The sequence below is a fragment of the Anser anser genome (genome assembly GCF_964211835.1).
Source record: "Anser anser genome assembly, chromosome: 4".
Classification (NCBI taxonomy): domain Eukaryota; kingdom Metazoa; phylum Chordata; class Aves; order Anseriformes; family Anatidae; genus Anser; species Anser anser.
Window position 1 is genome coordinate 66,600,579 of NC_139724.1, and position 21,965 is coordinate 66,622,543.

At 37.8% G+C, this 21,965-nt stretch overlaps 1 protein-coding gene across 4 annotated transcripts in view; it reads left to right on the top strand.

Annotated features, from left to right (window-relative positions):
* KIAA0232 overlaps window positions 1-21,965 on the top strand; it is a 67,664-nt gene that overhangs the window by 24,448 nt on the left and 21,251 nt on the right. For 3 of the 4 annotated variants that reach the window (XM_083834467.1, XM_083834468.1, XM_083834469.1), the window contains exons 3-5: window positions 7,261-7,398; window positions 20,185-20,251; window positions 21,591-21,672. In XM_083834467.1, the coding sequence (XP_083690593.1) occupies window positions 7,261-7,398; window positions 20,185-20,251; window positions 21,591-21,672 (287 nt within the window). Of the gene's footprint in view, window positions 1-7,260; window positions 7,399-14,875; window positions 15,089-20,184; window positions 20,252-21,590; window positions 21,673-21,965 lie in introns of all 4 variants that reach the window. The other variant, XM_083834470.1, reaches the window with a different exon arrangement.

The window sequence follows — 21,965 nt, forward strand, 5'->3', positions numbered from 1 at the left end:
CTATGTTTACTTCAATTGGAAAACTCTTCAGGCAGCCTGCTCTACAAACATAGGATTTCAACAGATGCAGCATTTGCATGTTCTCTAGCTCTTGGGAGTGGGTGTGATCAAATTGCTTTTGGTTGGTTTCAGCCTAGAGTGAACAACACGTAGACTGCTCTTTCAAGTTCGTAGGATTATAAGCAAGAGTTTGTAATTGACACACACTCAATTTACGGTATTTTATACCTGGTTTGATTGGCTTTGATATGTCCAGTTCTTCCCTGCCTGCAAATTGTGGACTCATCGGTTCTGAATGCCTTGAGGACCTTGAAGTCGTAGCAGCGCATGCTGTGGTCTCACGTACTGTCAGCTCTTCTATTACAATTCAGCCGCGTAGGATTGTCGTGCTCCACTTGGAGCAGCTGGGAACGAGGTGGCTGCAGTGGCTTTGCAGGTACTTTGCTATACCCAGAGCTTATAATGTGGTTCTCTGCTTCTTCACAAAAAGTCCAAGGTGAATTCTTCCCCTGGTAAGAACTGCATTTGGAATAATTATCTAGTAACAAAGAATGGTTTTCAGCCTCCTCCTTTCTGTGGCCAGCATGGCTTCTGACACGGAGAAAGCTTGTGCTGCTCTTGTTGAATGTCTTTTGACTAAGCTGAGCTGGTGCCACTGTTTTCATGCACGTCTTCTGAATTCTAGCATATGTATTAACTCATTATCTTTGTCTCAGTCTGAGGCAAGTCTCAGTCGGGAATGTCAGAGCCAGTCCTCATCCATTAGACCTTTAACTTTCATTGTAATGAGATGCAGTTCTCTTAAGCTTTTCACAAAAGCCATGATGAATAGATAGATATCTCTGTGTCTCTAAGCAAATTCTGAACGTTTTTGTCCTCACTCTCAGTTCAGGGGAAGTATTTTATTTTTTTTCCAGGAAAGATCACTTAAGCTGTTTATGCAGTCTGCTTCTTGAATAACTTTAAAGATGCAGTTTTCCCCTTACTCTCCATTATGAGATCCTCCTACAGGTAGTAAGGACCTAATCGATTTTTTTATATAATTTATGGTTATTTTCTTCCACTCCTTTGCCTATCCCAACCTCTCAGAGTTGACTTAGAGTTCTTTGATGAAATTTTTGGAAAAGCTTTCATGCAGTGCACAGTAGTTCATACCCAAATATCCGAACGTTGTATTTAATTATTAACTGTGAAATTAATTTAACTTTGCTGCCAGAAGAAGCCAGAATGCTGTACCCCCTAGATTTTCATTAGGTCAGATTACGTAGCCTAGGCTTTTTGTGTTTATTCTTCCCTTACAAGTCTTGATAGCTGACATTGCCTTAAAATAAATTGTTGATACACTTTAGCAGAGAAGTTTTATGGACCACATGTTAATACTCAAATTATTTTGGGTGTGTTTGCAGAAAAGGAACATGAGTGCCTTTGGAGAACACTGCTGCCTTGGGTTTAGGCTATTCCATCTCAGAGGCAGAGTAAAGATTTGCAAATTTGGGGTTTGAAATGTCGTATACAATTCATGACCTCGATGTTGCAGTTGTTTTGGGTGATCTGTCTTTTCCTGCTTTTGAGTTTCTCTCTAAGGAAGTAAGGCTCATGCATTCATCGTTCTCCATGTGAGCATACATTCTAATTTTTTCCCTTTGGCCTGTCCAGTAATTTGATTATGTATTTTGTTTGCCTTTGGACATTTCAAAAGTCTTGTAAGAAAGGTTTCTCCTGCAGCTTGGTAGAGGCTAATGCCCCGCTTTGGAACAAGCAGACAAATCTTAGTCATTCTATATGGCACTTGACAGGAACTGGCCCTCCATTCGTTCAGCAGGCATACAACTCCAAACTATTTACGGCAAAAATATCTGTCAGCTGTCCTACTGAATCTTTGGCAAATGTTTGTCCCTCATTAAAAACTGTGTGGTTATTTTTTTTTCCTTTAGTTATCTCTTAATTTGTTTACTGAGAGTTAAAAGAGGAGAAGATTGTTCATATGTGTTTTACGTAGCCTTGCATGACTCTGCATACCTTAAACGTCATGGGCAATTTTTTTCACGTTAAAAATTAGATTATCCGACTTTGATATTCTTCGAGTTGGAATCTTAAAGGGAGAGACTCTATATTTATTTCATATTTGAGAAATTATAGAATCATAGAATGATTTAGGTTGGAAGAGACCTCTAAGATCATCACATCCAACCGTTATCCCATTGCTGCCAGCTCTACCACTGAACCATGTCCCTGTGCACCATACCGACACGGCTTTTGAAGCTGTGAACCACGCTATGCCCATTAGCCAGAGAGCCACAAGGAATTGAATCCCTCTTATTTTTTGTATGAACTTGTTACCTGAGCTTGCCTGTCGAAGCAATGCTATTTGACTGGCCAGCAGTGACATTTAGGAGAGCAAAAAAATGCTGAACCTGTAATATGCTCAAATCGCAAGTGGTTTGTACTGAAATTAAAATGCTGAAAAAAGAGGAGTGTTTCAGAATTCCCCGTGTCAGCATTTTTTTAACTCGGTATGTTCTTCAGTCCTCCAAAGAGTCTTCTCCAAAGAGAATTGAATTTCTTGCCCTAAAATCTCTTATTCATAATTCGAAATAGGAATGTTGACCAAGTAGGTAATTGTAGCTATTCAATTCATTATCTAAAAACTAGAGAAAATTTGTGATTGATCATCATTTTATGGTGTCTAATTTAATCTGTAGTATACGCAGAGAGAATCTTAGGCACCTGGGTTCTCTGAACTTCCTTGAAGAAGAAAATTCTGATATCTTAAACACATTTTTCTGCTGATTTGATTTCCCCATTATGGGAGTATGTTGATCAGCTTACTTTCTTGTGTGTTCCGCTGATAAGGCAAAATTGAAGCTTGTTTGCTTACCTGAGTATAAACTCAAGGTCCTGGTGTTTCTGCATCCCTGATCTTGACTCCAGCTTTTATGGGTAGTTTCTGCAGGATTCTTGAGATAAATTTTAACACTGATTTTTCCTGTTATGTAGACCATGACTTTCAAAACAATTTTCATTCAGACTAATCACAAGGTGTCACCTTTGTTCTCTTACTGATACTAGCATTTCTCTACTGTCTTTAAAACAAATGAGACTAAGTAGAATCACTACCTAAGTTGCTTTTTTTTTTTTTTTTTTGCTTCCCCAAATTCGTGGTAAGTGTGGAGAGAAGTGGGGGAACTGCTGCAGTTGCGTAGTTGAGCAGGAGAATCAATTTAGAAAGCTATTCCTAAAATTTGCATCTGCATATTAATTTAGTATTGAATTAAGCACCAGACTTCTCGAGGCAGCATTAGCAGAGTACAGGTACTTTACCAGCACTCCTTTAGCCATGTTTATAGTTCTTAAATTATTCTCATAATAAGATTTTGCATATATTATGTCTTTGCAAATTAAAAATCTCTACTATGAACTCACCTAGTTATGTGGTAGTTAAAGTAGGACTCTAAGGAATGGATAATTAAATAGCAGTTTTGATATTTTTCCAATATCCAGATGGCTTTCTGTTTCTGTTGATATATATTTAATATTGGGTAGTTAAGCTGCCCAATGTTGGGCAGTTTGTTTTAAATGTTAGGATTTTATAAGCCAGACTTCTGTTTGCTTGTGTGTTCTTGTTGTTGTTTTGGTTTTGTTTTTTCTTCTGTGTGCACGCTTTTTAAACCCATAAGATCGGAGTGGGGTTGCTTTTATGAAAAGTTCAGCGACCACTGAACAGAATTGTGAAAATGCAAAGTTACTGTAAAGTTCTTGCATTAAAACGAGCCTTATAATGTGACCTCTAGTTCTGTTAGGAAGCAAAGGTAACTGAAGGCATCTAGCTGCTGAAGAGAACAGAAGTCCGTAGTGATTCTTTCCACGTGAAGTAACTCGTTTATTCTGCTTCGTGCATACAGAATGTTTTGTTGAGCTGCTTTCTTTACTGTTTGTCATGGACTTAACATTTTCCAGTCTAAAGAGTAAACCTACTAATGGGCTTCTCACCATCAGAAAAAAAAAAGGCAAAAGATCAATTTAAAATATTTGAAACTCTTGGATTGCCTTTTTATCAATTTGGTCAGCATACAGGCACTTAGTTTGTGTGGCACCTCAAGTTCTAAAATGTCACTGTAAGAGTACGTGATGTTTCCTAGTTCTTTTTCCTTTTCCTCTTTCTTCCTTTTAAATTGTTTCAGACAGGTTCCAAGGCATTATAACACAAGAATGACATGTAAGGAATTTATTTCCTTCACTGTTTGGTAGTGTTTTATGGGTATTTGAATTATGTGCAGTAAGTGTAAGGTACTTGATAAATACTGGCTGCATCTGCTGATAAATGTTGTAATTTACCTGAGGATTTGAAACTCTAATTTATGGTGTTTGCTAATTTTGTGAAATGAGAGGCTTAAAAAAAGGAAAGAAAAAAGTGACAGGAAAAAATCAAAACCTCACGTTTTCAGTAGGTTTTATTCCTATAAAAATGAAATGCTGATATGAAGCACTGGCAGCCAGATGTGACTCAAAACCCTGTATTCAGAAACAAGTTTTCTGTGGATTGCCTAGGGAGGCAGAAAGGAGAGAAGATTCTCCCAGAGCGCTGTCCCTGGTCACTGTACCCCACAAGATGAGTCGCATTGGTCCCAGAGTGCCCGAACAAAGTGCTTGCTCCAAAAGGAAGGATGAGATGGTGAAAATCCAGCTCTGAGCTGGATGCTTCGGAGAAAATTCCACTCAGCCCCACTTTCCCCATTAGAAAGGGATATTTTTATTGCTAAGAGTAAATATTTAAAATTGCAGAATAGCAAAAGTAATAGAGATTTGTCAGGTGTCATTCAAACTTGCACGTGTGGAGAACTGAATCAAATGCTTTATAGCAATAGGTTCTTGGTGCTCTGCTGACAGACCGCTAGCATGTGTGGTGAGTAACACAGCCCTTCACAGAATCACAGAATTGTAGGGGTTGGAAGGGACCTCAAGAAGTCATCAGGTCCAGCCCCCCTGCCAAAGCAGGTTCCCTAGAGCAAGCTGCCCAGGTAGGCGTCCAGACGGGCCTTGAATATCTCCAGAGAAGGAGACTCCACAACCTCCCTGGGCAGCCTGTCCCAGTGCTCCGTCGCCCTCACCGTGAAGAAGTTCTTTCGCATGTTGGTGCAGAACTTCCTGTGATCCATCTTGTGGCCATTGCCCCTTGTCCTGTCCCCACAAACCACTGAAAAGAGGCTTGCCAAATCCCTCTGTCCCCCACACCTCAGGTATCTATAAACATTGATAAGATCCCCTCCCAGTCGTCTTTTGTCCAGGCTGAACAGACCCAGGTGTCTCAGCCTCTCCTCATAGGGGAGATGCTCCAGGCCTCGTATCAGGCCATTGCTGAGGCCAGCTGGGCTGCGCTTGTACAAAGCAGTATAGATAAAGCAAAGTATGCTAGTACATAGCATTTTGGTAACATTTTCCTAGTGTAAGATGTTGCCTTAATCAACTTTCCACTGAAAAGCAGAATAAATGAAGTCACCTAGTGCACATTAGCTTGTGTGCCTGGATTTTCTTTAAGAACCTTTTGCAAGTGGATATATGATTTTTTTTTGGCAGTTGTGCCCACATGTGGATGAGCAGGACAGGCTTTGGAAGGTGGTAGGGGTAGGTGGGTCTCACCAGTGTGCATGCTTCCATGTGAATGTTGAGTTAGTTAACCACCTCGTTGTGGATGAAGAAACATACCAATACCATTCTGGAAAGCATTTATTTATTTATTTTTAAAGTGGAGTGTAGAGGCACATAGTCTATTGAACCTATTTTGTGATAGTTTAAGTGAGGGTAGGCTTTCAACTGGGTTTCATTAGGAGCAGATGAGAGGTATGTTGAAAAGCATTGGGTTTGTGTGAATCCCTCTGAAGAAGATGATTTAGACCAGCATGCATTGAAAGGCGTAAAGATGATTTTCCTGGTAGTCAAAGTATTTCTTTGATCAGATGAACACGGGAAATCATATGTATAGATGTGAACGGACAGCGAGGAATAAGCAAGTCTGATAACATATTTCAGGAACGAGATGAGTATTTACCCGGATGTGGAAGAATGGGTAGGGGAGACAGGCAACTGCAGAAGGATTGGAAGTGCACTGTGATTGCTGCTGGTATGATTTGGCTTTTGAAAAGTGATGCAAAACAGATGCTACGTATCTTCAGATGATTACATATAATACACTAGCATTCTTCTTTGATTTTATTTTTCCTAATGGAAGTTCTCCCTACCCACGAGTGCCTGACTTTCTTTAAAATTAGTTTAGGTGTAATGGAAGATAGACACTATTATCTCTGGTCATAAAGACTGAGTTGAAGACTTTCAGATCTAACAGTGCAATCTCTTCTTTTGGCTTATTTCACTTTCTCTTAAGTTTGATCCTAACTATGAACATCTTGCTTTTCATCCTTATTTCAGAGATCGGTGCAACTCTAGCATATTTTGTGTAAATTACAGTGATACATTCAACCATAAGTTGGCCCTAAAATGATCATTATGGTTTTCTTAGAATCATAGAAAGACTTGGGTTGGAAGGGACCTTAAAGATCATCCTATTCCATCCCCCTTGCCTTAGGCAGGGACACCTCCCACCAGTCCAGGCTGCCCAAAGCCCCATCCAACCTGGTCTTGAACACCTCCAGGGATGGGGCATCCACAGCTTCTCTGGGCAACCTATTCCAATGCCTCACCACCCCCATAGTAAAGAATTTCTTCCTAATATCTAATCTAAATCTCCCCTCTTTTAGTTTAAAACCATTTCCCCGTGCCCAGGTCCCTTTGGATGTCAGCCCTTCCTTCTGGTCTATCGACTGCACCCCTCAGCTTGGAGTCACTTGCAGACTTGCTGAGGGTGCACTCGATCCCATTGGCTATGTCATTCATAAAGATATTAAACAGCACCAGTCCCAAGACAGATCCCTGTGGGACACCACTCATCACTGGCCTCCACCTGGACATAGAGCCATTGACCGTAGCTCTCTGGCTGCCTTGCAATTGGAAAACAGCGGCATTACAGTGTGAGTAGCCTCCATGTCCAGAGAAAAAGTACATGTACTTTTCCGAATAGTAAGTGTCTTATAAATAGTAAAGTCTTCTGTAGGCATTGGTTTTAATGAAACTACATTTTAATTTGTCAAACAGCAGTTTTTAGTGGATAGGGTGAGTTTGTTTGTCTTTCGAACAGTATGTTGTTTGTAGTCTTGTAGTCTATTTACATATCTTAAATAACGTAATTTTCTTTATTTTGATTTTTAGGAGAATGACATCTTCCTGGGCTGGGAAAAGGGAGCTTACAAAAAATGGGGAAAGAGTAAGAAAAAGTGCTCCGATCTAACACTAGAGGAAATGAAAAAACAGGCTGCTGTCCAGTGTCTTCGCTCTGCTTCTGATGAAGTAAGTTGGGATTATTTAACGGATTCTTAAGACTTTATGCCGTTCTTTGAGTTAGATATATTTAACTTGTGATGGTTAATCTTCTAGTCTGTGGCCTCTTAAATACAATATCCCCAAGAGTTCTCTTGAGTGTTCTTGTTCTTCTTTAGGAAATTATGAAACCTTTGTGTGGCAGCAGGATTTCACAAAAGATTCTGTACCATGTAGTGTCATGCCTTCCTTTCTGCAAGCCCTCACCTATTATTGTTGAGGACAGTTGCAATGCACCAGTTTGTGCTGAAATTACCACAAAGCTTTGCATAAGGGTAGTTGTTAAAATTCTGGATTTACTTTGCGTTGAACTCTGTCTGAGCAGCGAGGAGTAGAGTATTTGGGCAGAAAGTCATCTTGCTTTGTGCTTGGTGTATGTGCAATCCAGAATTGCTAAATAAGATGCAGTGTAAGTACCAAACATTAATTTTCTACATTGCATCATTAAGTGGAAGTGGAGTTGGAGCATGCTGACTGGAGAAGGTAAGGAGAGGTGAAGGCAGCAATGGAAAAAGTGGTGAAAGGGAGACTGTAGAAGGAATTGTTTTTTAAAAAAATAAACCTGTGGCATAGATCAATGAAAGCTCTTCAGAGAGACTTTCCAGACAACAGAAATCAGAAAGTCTATCTTTTAGTTACAAAACTACAAATACTTTTATCTGTCACTACTGTGAGGTGAAACTCTCCCCCTGTCTATGCAGCTTGGTTGCGTTATTGCTCCATACAACTTCCTGGTCACAGTTTGTGATTGCACAAGCATTTGTGTGGTTGTGTGGGATGATTGGGAAAGAGAAGCAGTATCCTGAGATTAACCTGGTTGGGGTGGAGGAAATGTTAACCTAGAGAAGTTTCCCGGTCAGATTTGTACAGAGACTTGCCCCAGCAAGAAAGGGGAAGGTATGCAACCAAGAATAGTGGAGGATGTCGTATTGATTTATGTGGTTATTTCCTGCACCACCATCTTCAACAGCATTCCCGTCATATATTGACTTATTTTTTTATGAAGCTACTTGGGCATTTGTTCAGTTACTAAAGTGTTAACTGACTAATTGGGGAGTTTTCTGAACTCCCTTTTTTCCCTTTACTTACAATCTGAGGAAAGTGATGCAAAATGTTATTTTCTTGGTAATTTACTGTGCTCTTGTAGTTGCAGAATATTGAGGTCAGCACTCTGACTACTGTAAAACTAAAAGTAAATATGAAGCAAATACGGAGAAATAATTGCAAGAGGTAATGCCTTTCTGATGGTATGACCGTCTTTGTGTACGTGTTGTATAAACAACAAAAAACAGTAGTCCCATACATAGACTCTAGGAATATTGATTGATTTTTAGCTTTAGGAATGATTCTATGCATCATCACGTAAGTGAAAATGAAGGAGCATCACTCAGAGCTAAATTTATGTTTAGAAAAACAGTTGAAAAGAAAAAAGGAAGGAGATCAATTTATTACTAATCCTTGCTCTGCTTCCACTTGAACGTTTTTATAATCTAAAACAGAGTAAGAAGGGAAGAAGCCCTTCAACTAGGGTTTTAAAAGAATGAAAAGATACATGATCTGAAACTCTGAACAAGTAACTTCCTCTGACTCCTGCCACATTGTCAGATTTTATCGTTCAATGTGAAACTATAATCTATAACCTGTAGACTCCTGTTTTTATATCAGGGCTATTTTGACATCTGCTACGTGCCCAGATAGTTAAGCTTGCACATTTGGTGTCTTTAACAAAACTGTAGGTTGTTATTTTTTTCTCCCATTTTCAAACACAGAGTGGAACCTTTAAACCTTTGTCAAGGTTTGAACATTGTTGCTTAATGCTGTTTTGTAGGTAATTTAATGTGTATTGTAGAAGAGACGAGCATTTTCTAAACCCTAGAGTTGAGGGAGGGAGCTGATCCTGTTTTGATATGAGTGATACCTTAAAATAACTTTTAGGGTATCTTTTCTTCCTGCTTTTGAAACACATTTCCTATGTTGGCTGGTGTCTGTATGTATTTTTGGGTGCTGATTCAACAGGAGTACTTGGTGGTTCTTGTACTCTGAAACAGTATTGTAATGCCATTCAGGCTGCTGTATGCAATGTTCATGACTTAATTGCAAGATAAAAATACTCCAAATGGTGTGTGACAAGTGTTCTTATAAACTGCTAAAATATAAATAAACAATTCTTTCCAATGCCACTTGAAATTTTAACTGTTTCCTGAATCATCTGAAAATGTTTACCTTTTTGTCAAAGCAAAAGAAAAAAGTATCTAATAGGAAGAAGTTGCATGTGTTTGTTACATCTTCATCAATATGCTAAGTAGAAGCTTCTAAAAATCCGTCCTGGACTAGGCTAGGCTTAGTCCTCTCAATCAGGTAGGATGCCAGTTAATGTAAATCACCCTCCTTATACATGCTAGTTTTCCTGTTTCTTTTAATTCCAGTTATGAGTCTTCCTGTGATCTGAAAGAGTACTGAAAAATACTTTCTTTTTTTTCCTCTGTGGCCCTTTTTTCCAAAGTAAGTGGATACAGAAATACCAGTATCCTCACCCAGACATCTAACTCATCCAGCCTAACCTCTTCTTTCAACCTTAGCACTGGAGCAAAGCAAGCAAGGTTGAGGTAGTTCCATGGTTCGGAACAATCTAAAGAAGTCTAAGTGCACTTAAACTGAAGTGTATTTAATTAATATTGTATTTAAGTGAAAATGCCTAGATTTGATCTGTGTGTGCGTGTGTCTGTAGAGAGAGTATGCAGACACATGTACATGCACACAAAGTTTTGTTTTAAAAAAGAAGACAAATGAAAACATTAGGTTTCTGCAGCCTGATCTTTTTTAGGGGTGCAAAAGCGTGCAGAGAATGAAAGCGTATTGAGGGGTACCAATAACTTATTCTGACTCTCATAGGCAATGCAAGAGATCCAGATACCATAATTTTGATCTTCATACTATATTATTTAAACTAATAATGCGTTGAGAAATTGCCGATAATCTGCCTCCTCCCATTCAATAGTAATCAAAGGCCTGAAAGTTGAGTGATTGCTTCAAGAAGATCTTGTCTGATGTGTGATAGGGAGAGGAAATCATAAAATAGGTGAAAATTGCCTTGATAGGAGTAAACACTGTTTTTGTCAGTCTGTTGTGTGAAGGCTGAAATAAATATTTTGAAAATTTGTTTTTTGTGGATTTTAATTCTTAGGGAGCGTTTTGTTTGGTAGCTTAGTTGTGTTCCTGTTAGAATTCAGTACTGTGTCTCATTAAAAAGAAACAAAACGCAGTAACAACTAATGTTGTAAAACATTAGTCTGAGACAGAAATCCAAGATTCTGGTTATAAATTTTTTATTAAATTTATAGTGCAGAAAACAAGCATTTGACGTCACAAAGCCTAAGTTTATTTCTGAAACATTTCCGAAGTTATGCAGTATAACAAGTGAGGGAGGCTGACCAGTTAGCATCACTTATGTCTCACAGTGGCTGAGTATGATGTGCACTAAGTATTTTTGTGAGAGAAGACCTGGTTTTGACAAGTACTCTCTGGGACGCATAAGAATGTGAACAGTTTACATACGTATATTTTGAGGACAGTATTTTTTGTGTGACAAGCATTTTGATGTCTCAAGGTGTCGGTTTTTCAAGTGCTGCAGACACTCTTGATGCGGTTAGAAGCAGAAAAGACGCAAATGCATTGCAACTTACCATAAAATGAAGACAGAAGGACGATGAGAAGAACCTTCAAGACAAGTCACTTCAGTGCAGTACTTGCAAACCAGTTGCTATTTTTACTGCCAGTTCTAAAGTTAATTTTTTTCCAAAACACTTGAATGGAATATAAAGAGCAGTTCAAAGAGATGTGCTGAAGAATTTGTTCAAATTCTAAAATGCTCATTAATTATTGACTTTTCATAGAGATCTTATTTTCTTATCCTTCTGAAATGTAGAAGTAATTTAAAAATGTTGCTTTGCAATTAACTGGCAGAGTAAGGATATCCATTCTAATGGCATGCTGGGCTGAAAAAACAACTGCTTAGGACTGAGGAATATCTATGTAAAATTCCTTATTTTTGTCAAAGGACTTTTATCCTGAAAATACTGCCTCAAAATTTGAGTAAAAATAGTAGTTGCTGTCATTATTGAATGACTTTTCGTCGTTGTTCTGTCTGGTACATCTGAAACGGAGAAGGTCAGTTTGTTCGTGTATAGTTTCTGGGATAGGTTTACTTTTTAAACCTCTTAGAAGAAAGTCAGTAAATTGCTTTGGATCTGAATAATGCAACGTGTCAGTAAGAGGACAGAACGCAGTATCTCTGATACCCTGAAGTTTAGCAAGGTGGGTACTGTCTGAGCAAGACTGGAATTCTAGGTTATTTTTTGGAAACTGATACATGTGAGGCTTTTCAGTAGGTGCATTTCCTACTAATAATGTTGAAAAGTACTTACGTTACATGTCCCTTGGTCACAAATCCAGGCCTGGTCACCTTTTAACTGACTCTGCTCAGTACAGTGAGCAGATGTGTTACTCAAGTTCCTATATCATACAGTTCATTCACTGAACATGTGCAGTGTGACATGTGAAAGTCCACCCCAAGATGGTGCTAGAGCTTTAATTAAAGTAATCGGAGTACCTTTATTCTGCTGAACTGTGTGAGGACATTTTAAGGTGTGAGCATGCTGCAGTTTGGAGCATTGGCTTTGCTTGCTTTGAACTATGAGGGAGGATCACCCTTCTGATGGCTGTTACCATATGGGAGCGCTTAGGGGACCATGTCCTCCACTAGACAAGTCATACCTGGATTGTTGTTTCATGATGTCTCCCCTAGTTTGAATTTCTTAACCTCTCAATTTTCTTCGGTTTTACATGCCAACATGCAAAATGTTTGTCCTTCCTGATGAATTCTAAATGGTTAAGTAGTAAACATTTCTGTGCATCTGAGAAGGACGATTGCTGGATTTTTTTTTTTTTCCAGGAAATTCATAAATACTTCAAACATCAGAGAATATAATCATCCTTCTGGAAAGGCGTATACTATCTGTCTTTAGAACACATAGCATTATTTAGGAAAGGATTTTTAAATTAGTCAAGATGCTAAGAAGGATTTTAAATGAGATGTATGTTTTAAAAAGTAAAACTGAGCTAGAACTGGTATCACTTCTTTTTTTTTTCTGTGAGATATCACCATAGGGTTTTATTATTTCCAACCAGTCAGTGTTTCTATACACTAATCTCATTTGTATTGGTTTAAGGGAATTTGTATTGGCTCTGTATTGACCAAATCTGTTGGCTTACAAAATTTATACTAATCTGTGTTGTACTGAATTTGACAGACTGTTAAGCTGTATTTTATAACTTCAGGTACCATATAGAAAACCGAAGTGAATTTGTCTTGACAAGATAATCATCACAGAATAAAATAATGGCAATAAATCAATTCCTTTCTCCTTATGACTTTTGCAGTCCAGTAACATTCATGGTAACATGTATCTGCTTTGTTAGGTTACTGAAGCTGCTACCCTGAGTATAATAGTAATTTTCAATGAAGTTGACAAAGTTTTAATTATTCCAATGTTTATACCAGTTTTCTTGATACAGAATAAGTATATATCGAACTGGAAAAGTTCTTCGCAGGCGCTAAGTCTATATGGAAGTTATATTTAAAAGTTACTTCATCTCACGTGTGCTCCCAACAATAATGGGAGCACAGAGGGGCAAGGGGATTCTTTCGTCAGCAGCTTCTCTGAGAAGCCTGGGAAAGAAAGAAGTTTGTATATGCACATGTCTTGAGGAGAGAAGAAGGCACGCTGTTTCAGATACACAGCCATGGCCGTGAGAAAGCTAGAGAGGTCAGTTACGGAATGTCAACTTGGGTTTCATCACAAACTTTACTAGATTATGATTTTCATTAATGCAGAAGAACCATTTTCCCAAAAAACATAATTGGAGCCCATTATGAATTCTTATTTTAAGTAGAATTCTTATGAATTCTTATTTTAAGTAGCGGATATGGCAGAGTACCTAACAGGGAATTTCCAGGTGTCCCTTCTGCAGTTTGCCCTATGCAAAAAATCTCTTTTGCATGACTGTTGAAACACACTTTTAAAAGTTTCTCCCATTACATTGGGATACATACAGATAAGAATAGTTTAGCATCTTAAAGCTGAAGTACTGTGATTAAGCAGTAAGCACTGCTTACAAGGATACTAAGTCTATTCTGGCTTCGAAGTCAGCATTATTTGTTTACAGGTGATTAATGATAAGAACATTTTTTTTCAGAGACAAATCATCCTTTCTCTAAGAAAGAACTTAAATTTCAACGTAGCCCACTTTAGGATTAAGAATCTATAGTGGCTAGAATGTAGCCACTGTAGAGTTAAGTTATTTAACTCTTGTTTAACAGTTCAGCTGGTTTGGTAACCCACATTTAGGGATAGTGTGTTCATTTTAAGCCACTTCGAGCTGGTGGTTTGCCTCTCATCTAGAATTACTAAATAATACTTACTGTGATCTCTCTTAGGACATGGTTTGTAAAGTGGAGAATAATATCTCTGAAACCTGAGCCTGATTCTAGCTACATGATTTACCTTTCCTAATGCTGTTTTAGTAAAGATGACAGGAGTAAGAGAGTTGCAAGAAAGTATTTTTATCTCCTTGTTGGAGTGTTGTTGCTTACATATTGCTTGAAGTTGGATTTCTTTATATTGTCTGTCTTCTAAAGGGAATCAAACATTCCAAGATCACACATCTGTTGAAGATTACTCAGATTATGTATTCATAGCCCCAAAAGAGAAGGTAATAAAAACATTTTTTTTTCAGGTTGTTCCAACATCTTCGGTGTAAATCATTATGTATTCAAGTAAAAAGATAAAGATTTGCATCCTTTCTACTGAAAGTACCAAGAGTGTTGTTCAAATACGTTCTCTAATGTAATCTATCATATTTTATTGGAGGAAAATATCAAAATGCAAACTGGAGCCTTCTTTTATTCCTCAGAACTCTACGGGGATTGAACCCTCCAGGACAGATGTTATTTTGGTGGATTTATTTATTTATATATTTAGCAGTGATCTTGAGGGTGGGGATTTCTTTAGTCCTTTCTATCTCTTGAGTACCTCTTTTGGGAGTACTTTATTGGCAGAGATTCTTGGATTTACTTGGAAATTGGATACCTTTTTTAGCAAGTCCAAGTATAACAGTTATCATTTTCTATGCAAGTTCAAATAATAATTCTCCTGCTGAGCCTTAAAACCAGGTTCAGGTAACAGTGACAAGGCTGGCCAGCGATCAGCTTGCTTTTGCAAAAAAGCACTAAATTGGCCAGATCATTTAATCTTGCTATTTATGAACATAGAGATAATGTTTTTGCTTGTTTTGGTTTTAGACTTTGCGAAACTACTCAGCACGCTATATAGTGCTCAGCTTATTTTGGGTGCCCATATTTACAGGACTGTCCTGCTTCCCCACACAGGTATGTTGTTCTGAAGATCGATTAAAGCTGATGCAGGACATTAAGCACAAAAGGAACGCATCTGAATTTACCTGGGATTTTTTTCTTGAGTAATAGACTTGCAGACACAGCTTACAGTGGAGATAAACGAAGTGTTCCTCATGTAGATGAATAGTAGATCCAAGAATTTTGAGTTTAACTGGAAATTCCTCCGTGCAGTTAGCAAGGGAAACAGTAAGTTATTTGTCATGTATGTTTAATAAAATTTGTAACCTCAAGAAAATTTATGTACTATGGCAGTAACTGGAGGAAACTGTGGAGGAAATTTCAGGAGTTTGGGAGGCAGTGAAGATGCTTGTTTTTAGTTAGCCCTCTCTTCTTGTGTGCTCCTGTCCCCTTGACCATTGATTGGCAAGTTAGTCTGCTCTCATCCTGGAAGCAGTCTGAGGTGCTCTTAGTGCAGCTACTTTTTATTGAACATCAATTTAAGAAAGGCAAGCTTGTGACTCTCTTTTTCAGACTTCTACAAAAAATAAAAATCTGAGACGTATATACCTATAACCAGGTATACCATACCGTACCAAAATTTTAGAAAATGAAACCATAGACTTCCAGCTAGCTCTCTTCATCCTACAAAATATAGAAATAGATGTGTGGTTGCAGTGAATCACATCTTGTGTCTTATTCAGTTCACGTGGCTTAACAGCTGATTCATATGGAATAGCTACCTAATCCTTCGCTTGGTGACAGGCTGCACGCCAAGAAAACAAACCCGATGCACTACAATCAAAGTACATCTCGGTCTGGAGAGTCTGACCTGTTAAAAGAACGATTTGAAACTATGGATATATTGATTAACCTTAATTTCTAGATTGTTTGAACTCGTTCTGTGAAAGAAGTGTCAGAATTCTGCTCCAGATGATCCTGCATGAGCAGGGGTTTGGACCAGATGAACTCCATAGGTACTTTCAAACCTGCACAGTTCAGTGAGTCTCTGAAATGTGATGAAAACGTGAAAGTGAAACGAGGACTTGTTTCAAAAGTATAAGCTAGAAAGCACTTTAAAAAAAAAAAAAGAAAAAAAAAAACTTTTTTTTTTTTTTGGTTGTTATACTGAAGTGTAATGCTTCTCTTTCCAAAAAGCTTAAAGAGGAACAAGGAACTTTCCTCATACCTTACAGGCCTCAAGTAACAAGTCATTTTTAGTAAATAATCCAGGGTACACAGTTCAAAGCTTCTGGAGGAAGGTATTAACTTAGGTTAAGCTAGAAGGGGGGCGGGGGGGGGAAGCCACAACCTTTGCCTCATGAGTTGTGTAACCTGATGGAATTTTTCCGTTTCTGCAGATAAGTTATGGTACATCAGATTTGGAAAGCTCATTCTAAATGAACTTTTTTTTCCCTTGACATGTTTTCTCCTTTTTTTGTCCAGAGTTTTTGGCTATTCTTTATGTACAAATCTGCAGAATTACGTGTGTATTTGCCTGGCATTTTTTGGATGGAAGTGTGAAAGCCGTAACTAGATGACATTACTTGGACTGCAGAACCAGTAGAAAAGCAAAATTCTGTTGATCTGTGCTGTCCTCAGTTCTGTAGAATAACTACGTGAAATAATAGTGGTGCTAGAACATTTGTGATCAAATTCAGGGGAAAATAAAGGCATTAAATCCTTAGGACAGTGACTGTGTGGTGCTTGTTTGCAGCCTTCAGAAGTAATCTGCTAGCGGAGATAAAGGTCAGCAAGAATTAAAGTGGTAGGGCCTAATGTTCAACAGCTTCATCCTAAAAACTCTCAGAGCATTAGAAGCCAGAGTCCACTGCTACATAGGCAACAGTTTTTAGTGGACTCTAATTTCGTGTACATGATTATATTTTGTTTCTATTGTTCACAATTAATTACATTGATTATTTTGAATTTATAAAAGAATTTCTGAAGTAATTAAATTTACAGATTTAGTATCTTCTGGGAACTTTTTCTGCAGTTTTACAGGGGCGCAAACATACGTTCAAAAGCAACTTAGTTGCTGAAAGCGTGTCGTCTATGACTGCTCAGTTTGAAAAGCAGAGCATGTTAAAAATCTTTAAGTTTTGTCATTACCTATGCATGTGTCTATACACATGTTCGTATGCAATATTATATTGCAGTATTACATGCAGTATGTATAAATACTTTTATATTTACCTATAAACAGTGAGCTTTGCTTTTTTTTAATTGCTCTTATTCCTCATTATGCAGAGCTACATTAATTTGCCTCTGAACGTTGGTCTGTAAGCAAGACTATTAGAGAGCGTCCAATAACTGTAGCAGTGAGATTGACTGTTCTTTTCATGCTGGGTGAGTTCAGAAGCTTAATTTATCTATTAGCACAGTCGTTCCTGTGCCAGTAATATAACACCTCTCCTTTATGTAAGCCTTCCCTTGCCTCAGCTAGCTGATGAAAAGCCAAAAAGCACAGCTTTTGGTAGAACTGGATGTAAGTTAAAGCAGAGGAAAGAAATAGGATGTTTGAAAAAGTAGAATAGAATAAAAATGTGTGGAGGAGGATTTGAGCAAAATGTAAGTATGAATTTAAAAAAAAAACGACGCTGCCTTCTGTAGTTGGAATGAGAGCAAAGGGTTAGTGGAAATTTGGGTCAGTAGTTTAAATAATCTCACAGGTGATCATGAGATTTAAGCTTTTCATGTTGGAATTACAAAAGCAATCCTAATTAAGTGCTAAGACTTCCACATTGGAAAGTACTTTTAAGATACTCTAGTATTTTTCCTGTTTGGGGACTGTCTTTAAATTTAAACCTAAGCAAAGCACTTCAGGCAGATCACCTAATTTTGTGAAGGCAGTGCCTGAAATATCCTGCTTTCTGGCACTGGGATTGCTGCAACTACAACGCATTAACTTAAACAACGAAAAACTACGTTTAATAAATCACATATTCAGCCAAGAACATGGTCATATATAGAATAGTTGCTGTGGCATTTGCTTCATTGTCTGCAGTCTGTTTTTACATACTGCAGCAAGAGGTTGAGTAAGTGGTCTCTAGAGACTTGGCATTCTGCACAGTGCTGCCTTTTTTTTTTTTCCCTTTTAACCTAGCACTAGCTACATAGGAGTGCTATGCAGGACAGCATGCAGCGTGTCAGCTGACTCAAGTATTAGTTTCATGGTACGGGAGGAAATGAAGTGTTTGATACGAAAAGTTTTCCCTTCTTCAGTGTAATGGTGAGCATATCGTTGCTGTTTTGGGTTGATTTTTTTGATTTGACATGATGGTGTAGACTCCCTTCCTTAACTTATTTATATTGCTTAGGTTTTGAGCATTTGCTACAAGAGTCTGCTCAGTTAGAGGGTTCAGAGAGCTAGGCAAAAACAAGGCCAGCTCCTCCTCTGTTGCCCTTTTGCGGGGAGGAAGGGGGAGTCAGAAGTGATAAAGGTATAAACTGACAATTATTACAGCTACATAGGTTTGTCCATTTTACTATGCTGCTTAGCTCTTTCTAAATAATATGATTTCTGCTAGTAAATTTACTGATATAGAAGATATCTTCTAATGCTTAATATTGCTAAGTCATCCTCAGTTAAGTACGTGGCATAAAGTTTTATATTTAAGACTTCAGTGCAGCAATGCTGATGCAAACAGAAAATTGCTTTCTCACTTGACTGCAAATAATTAAAATTTAGAGGTTAGCATTAAGTCAGTGATTCAGTATATGATTTTTCAAGTGTGTTTCTGATGGATTTAAACAAGCTGGTTTCAAGCTGGTTGTATAATTTAATATTCCCTTTTCCATAAAATTTACTTGTGCTTTAACATCATATATTCACATTTCTTAGCAATTTCTAGCCAGTGGGCAGGAGAAAGAAGGAACTCCTCCTAGACCTTGGAAAAACAAAATCTGCCACGACAGTGACACAGCAAATCTTAAACTTCTTTTTATGCATTTCTTTACCTTGACGTGTTGTTTATGTTACTTCTGGAGAGTGTGCAAATTCCCTGACTATGTGCACACAAGAGCATGCTAAATTCAGGTGAGGTAGTTCTGTAGCAGGGTTTGTAGCAGTCTCAGTCTCCAGGTGGGATGGGGACAAGATGCTGGAGCTGTTATTTGGGAAAACTGTGTGTAGGGTACAAGAAGCTGCCCAAGTCTCCGTAGTTAGCACTCCCAGCTGTTGAGGTAATGGGAAGGGGGCTTCCCACGTCCTCCTCACGTGTTTCAGGTTGCCTTTTTGCTGTGATTCCAGCCTTCTGTTTGCAGTTGGAAAAGTGCAGTGTTATCTCCAAATGTGGCCCCTGCATATCGAAATAATAGCACAGTACTCACCTCACCTGGTTTTCCTTCCAAAAGGAATTAACATTCCAGGCTGTAGGTTGGTATTCAGTATTTCACTGACTGGCATGCAAGTTTAATTCTACTAGAATAGCGTGGTGTTTTCTCCAGTGGGACAGTTGGCAGCACACTGTCCTGCTTTATGCGAGTGTTTCTTTCAGTGTTTTGCTGCTCTCGTACTGCTGCTTTATCTAGAACTGCTCACAAGTGTAGGCAGATAGTAAAAGCAGAAAAATGCATGTGCAAATAGCATTGAAATTGGATTTAAAAGGAAACTTGAGTGTAAAGGTTTGTGTGGGAATAGAGGAGGAAAATAGAGGCTGATAAGGGAAGATGAATGAGCTATTTTTCCCTCTGTTCTCCGAAGCAAACAACACAATGTTTTAAAATAAGTAAAAATAAAAAATTGTGCATTGCAAACTGACAGAGCAATGGGATATGTTTTGTATGAAGATACTTCGGGAACTTTCCCTCTCTGTCCTTGCTAAATACCTTTTCATAGTGTTCTACTTTTCACCTTCACTCATGATTTTCTGTGTCCTTTTTAACAGTGCCTTTCTCGCAGGTATAAATTGTGCAGCAAAAAGGGTCAGGCTTAGCTGTTTGAAATGTCTCAGTGATGAGCTGATTCTGGGACTTTTATCCGGAGACACTCAGCTAAACCAAGTGATACAGGGCAGTAAATATGATGATGTAGTTTGCAAAACCTTGGATATACGGTAATTTGTGACTTGCAGTTTGAATGTATTCACTAGTAGTGTGAATGTATTCACTTGTTTTGTGGAATCGTTTTTACGTCTGATTAATGTATTTACAGGAATGGATTTATACTTAGGAATAACTTTTCTTGCTTTTTAATGCGTAGTTACCGTGCAAAAACACATGGCTGCCAAGATATGTTTACTCTATCGATGTCTTTGTATAAAATGAATATTCTTTTATTTTTGGTAAGCTATATTTTCTGTTTTTTCCCTTTTTTTGTGGCTTTGTTTTTTGTTATTGTGCAGAGCTCTGGGATTGAAACTTTAGTGGAGGAGCTTTGCTCCAGACTGAAAGACCTTCAGAGTAAACAAGGTAAGGAATAAATCTTGAAACTTTTGAGGCTGTATATTATATTTACTAACTGTATACCCTTCTGAGATTTGGGAGAAGAGGGGATGGGCTGTTATTTCAGTAGCTATTCCTTTAGGCCATGCAATTTAAAAAGACGCTGAATAATTTAATTCAAATAGTTTAAACAATTGTGTACTGGTATGCTTTATTTACCTAACAAATAGCCATTCACAAAGGGAATTCTTGTGAAAAGAAGTAACTGTTCAAAAGAAGTAACTGTCCAGCTAGGCATGCTTTTTTAGTAAATATTTCATATTCAGCATTGTCTCTTCCCACCAAAAGAAATTAAAATAAAGTGGGCTTGATTCTTTTCCTTTTGTATATATTGATATTTGCAAAGAATAGCTATTCTCGTGAAAATCATCCAAGTAGCTGTCACAGAGGTGTACTTAAAATCCCTGGTCTTTAGAGGAGTGGTAATGAGGATATTATGTTCCCAAGTGTATGGCAGGGAGCATAATATAAAATTATGTGTCCAATGGAAGTTCATTGCACTTAAATGTTTGTTCAGGCACAAAGCAGCAGCCTTTGGCACCTTACAGTAAAAATAATACGGGTCCAGTGTAGTATAGATAGCAATGAAGAATAAGTATTTGCCTGCTTAAAGCATAATTTTAGCTGTTTCAATTCCCTTTTTATGTTTTTAAACAGTAATCACTAGTCTCTCGCTATTTCATAGTGCTGTGATACTTGCTTGTTGAGCCAAGGTGATGCAGACCATTTATTTAGAAAAAAAAAAGTTGAATTTGTCTGCATCTTTCAGCATTTTTTTTATTTTTTATATTTTAATAGAAATAAAAATCAGTAGAGTCACCTCTCACATAGGAAATATGCTTTTATATCCACACAAAACACAGCAATTACTGCCAGGGTACTTTCTTTTGGTGAAATATTTGAGAAATTAGGTGTAACTATAAAAATGCTTAGTTAAAGAAATTGTGGTTTTGTGTTATATGTAGCAATGTAAGGAGGGGATAAGGATTTGAATATGAAATAACTAAAAAAAAAACTCCATAGGAAGTCTCCTAGTGGGGGCATTGTTAACCACGAGAAGGCCTGCTGCTAGCCTGTCATGTTTGAAATTTGTGGGGTTTAGCGAGACAACTGTGGAAAGCTTGAATCTTTGTTGATTTCTTGAGACTTCTGTATGCATAATACTCAGACCATGCTTTGTTCTGTTATTTATAGTGTTTTATGAAAAAAAGCTGCACATCCTTGTGCTTTTTGTTAAAGACTGTTATAAAATGCATTGGATTTTTGAATTTTTCTGTTAAGCATTTGGAATTTTTTTCCAAAACAGAGGAGAAGATTCACAAAAAATTAGAAGGCTCTTTGTCTCCTGAGACTGATTTATCTCCCACAGCAAAGGATCAAGTAGAAATGTATGTTGTTGTTATTATCTTAGACCATTCTCTCTTCTATCCTTTTACACCCATATTTTAAAACAGTGAAGTTAACTTAGTGGTAAATCTGGAGCTTTTTGGATATTAAGCAATACTTTTTTTTTTCCTGCCATCCTCTTTTGTTCATCTTAAATATTTAAGCATAAGCATTTAGTGTCATAGGCTAGTTTAATTTCTGGCAAGTCCTTACTACTTCATTTTGCTGCCTTCTTTTGGCTATATGCAGAACTCAAACCATATTGTATTTTGGTTTCCTTGAGACCAAGTCAGCT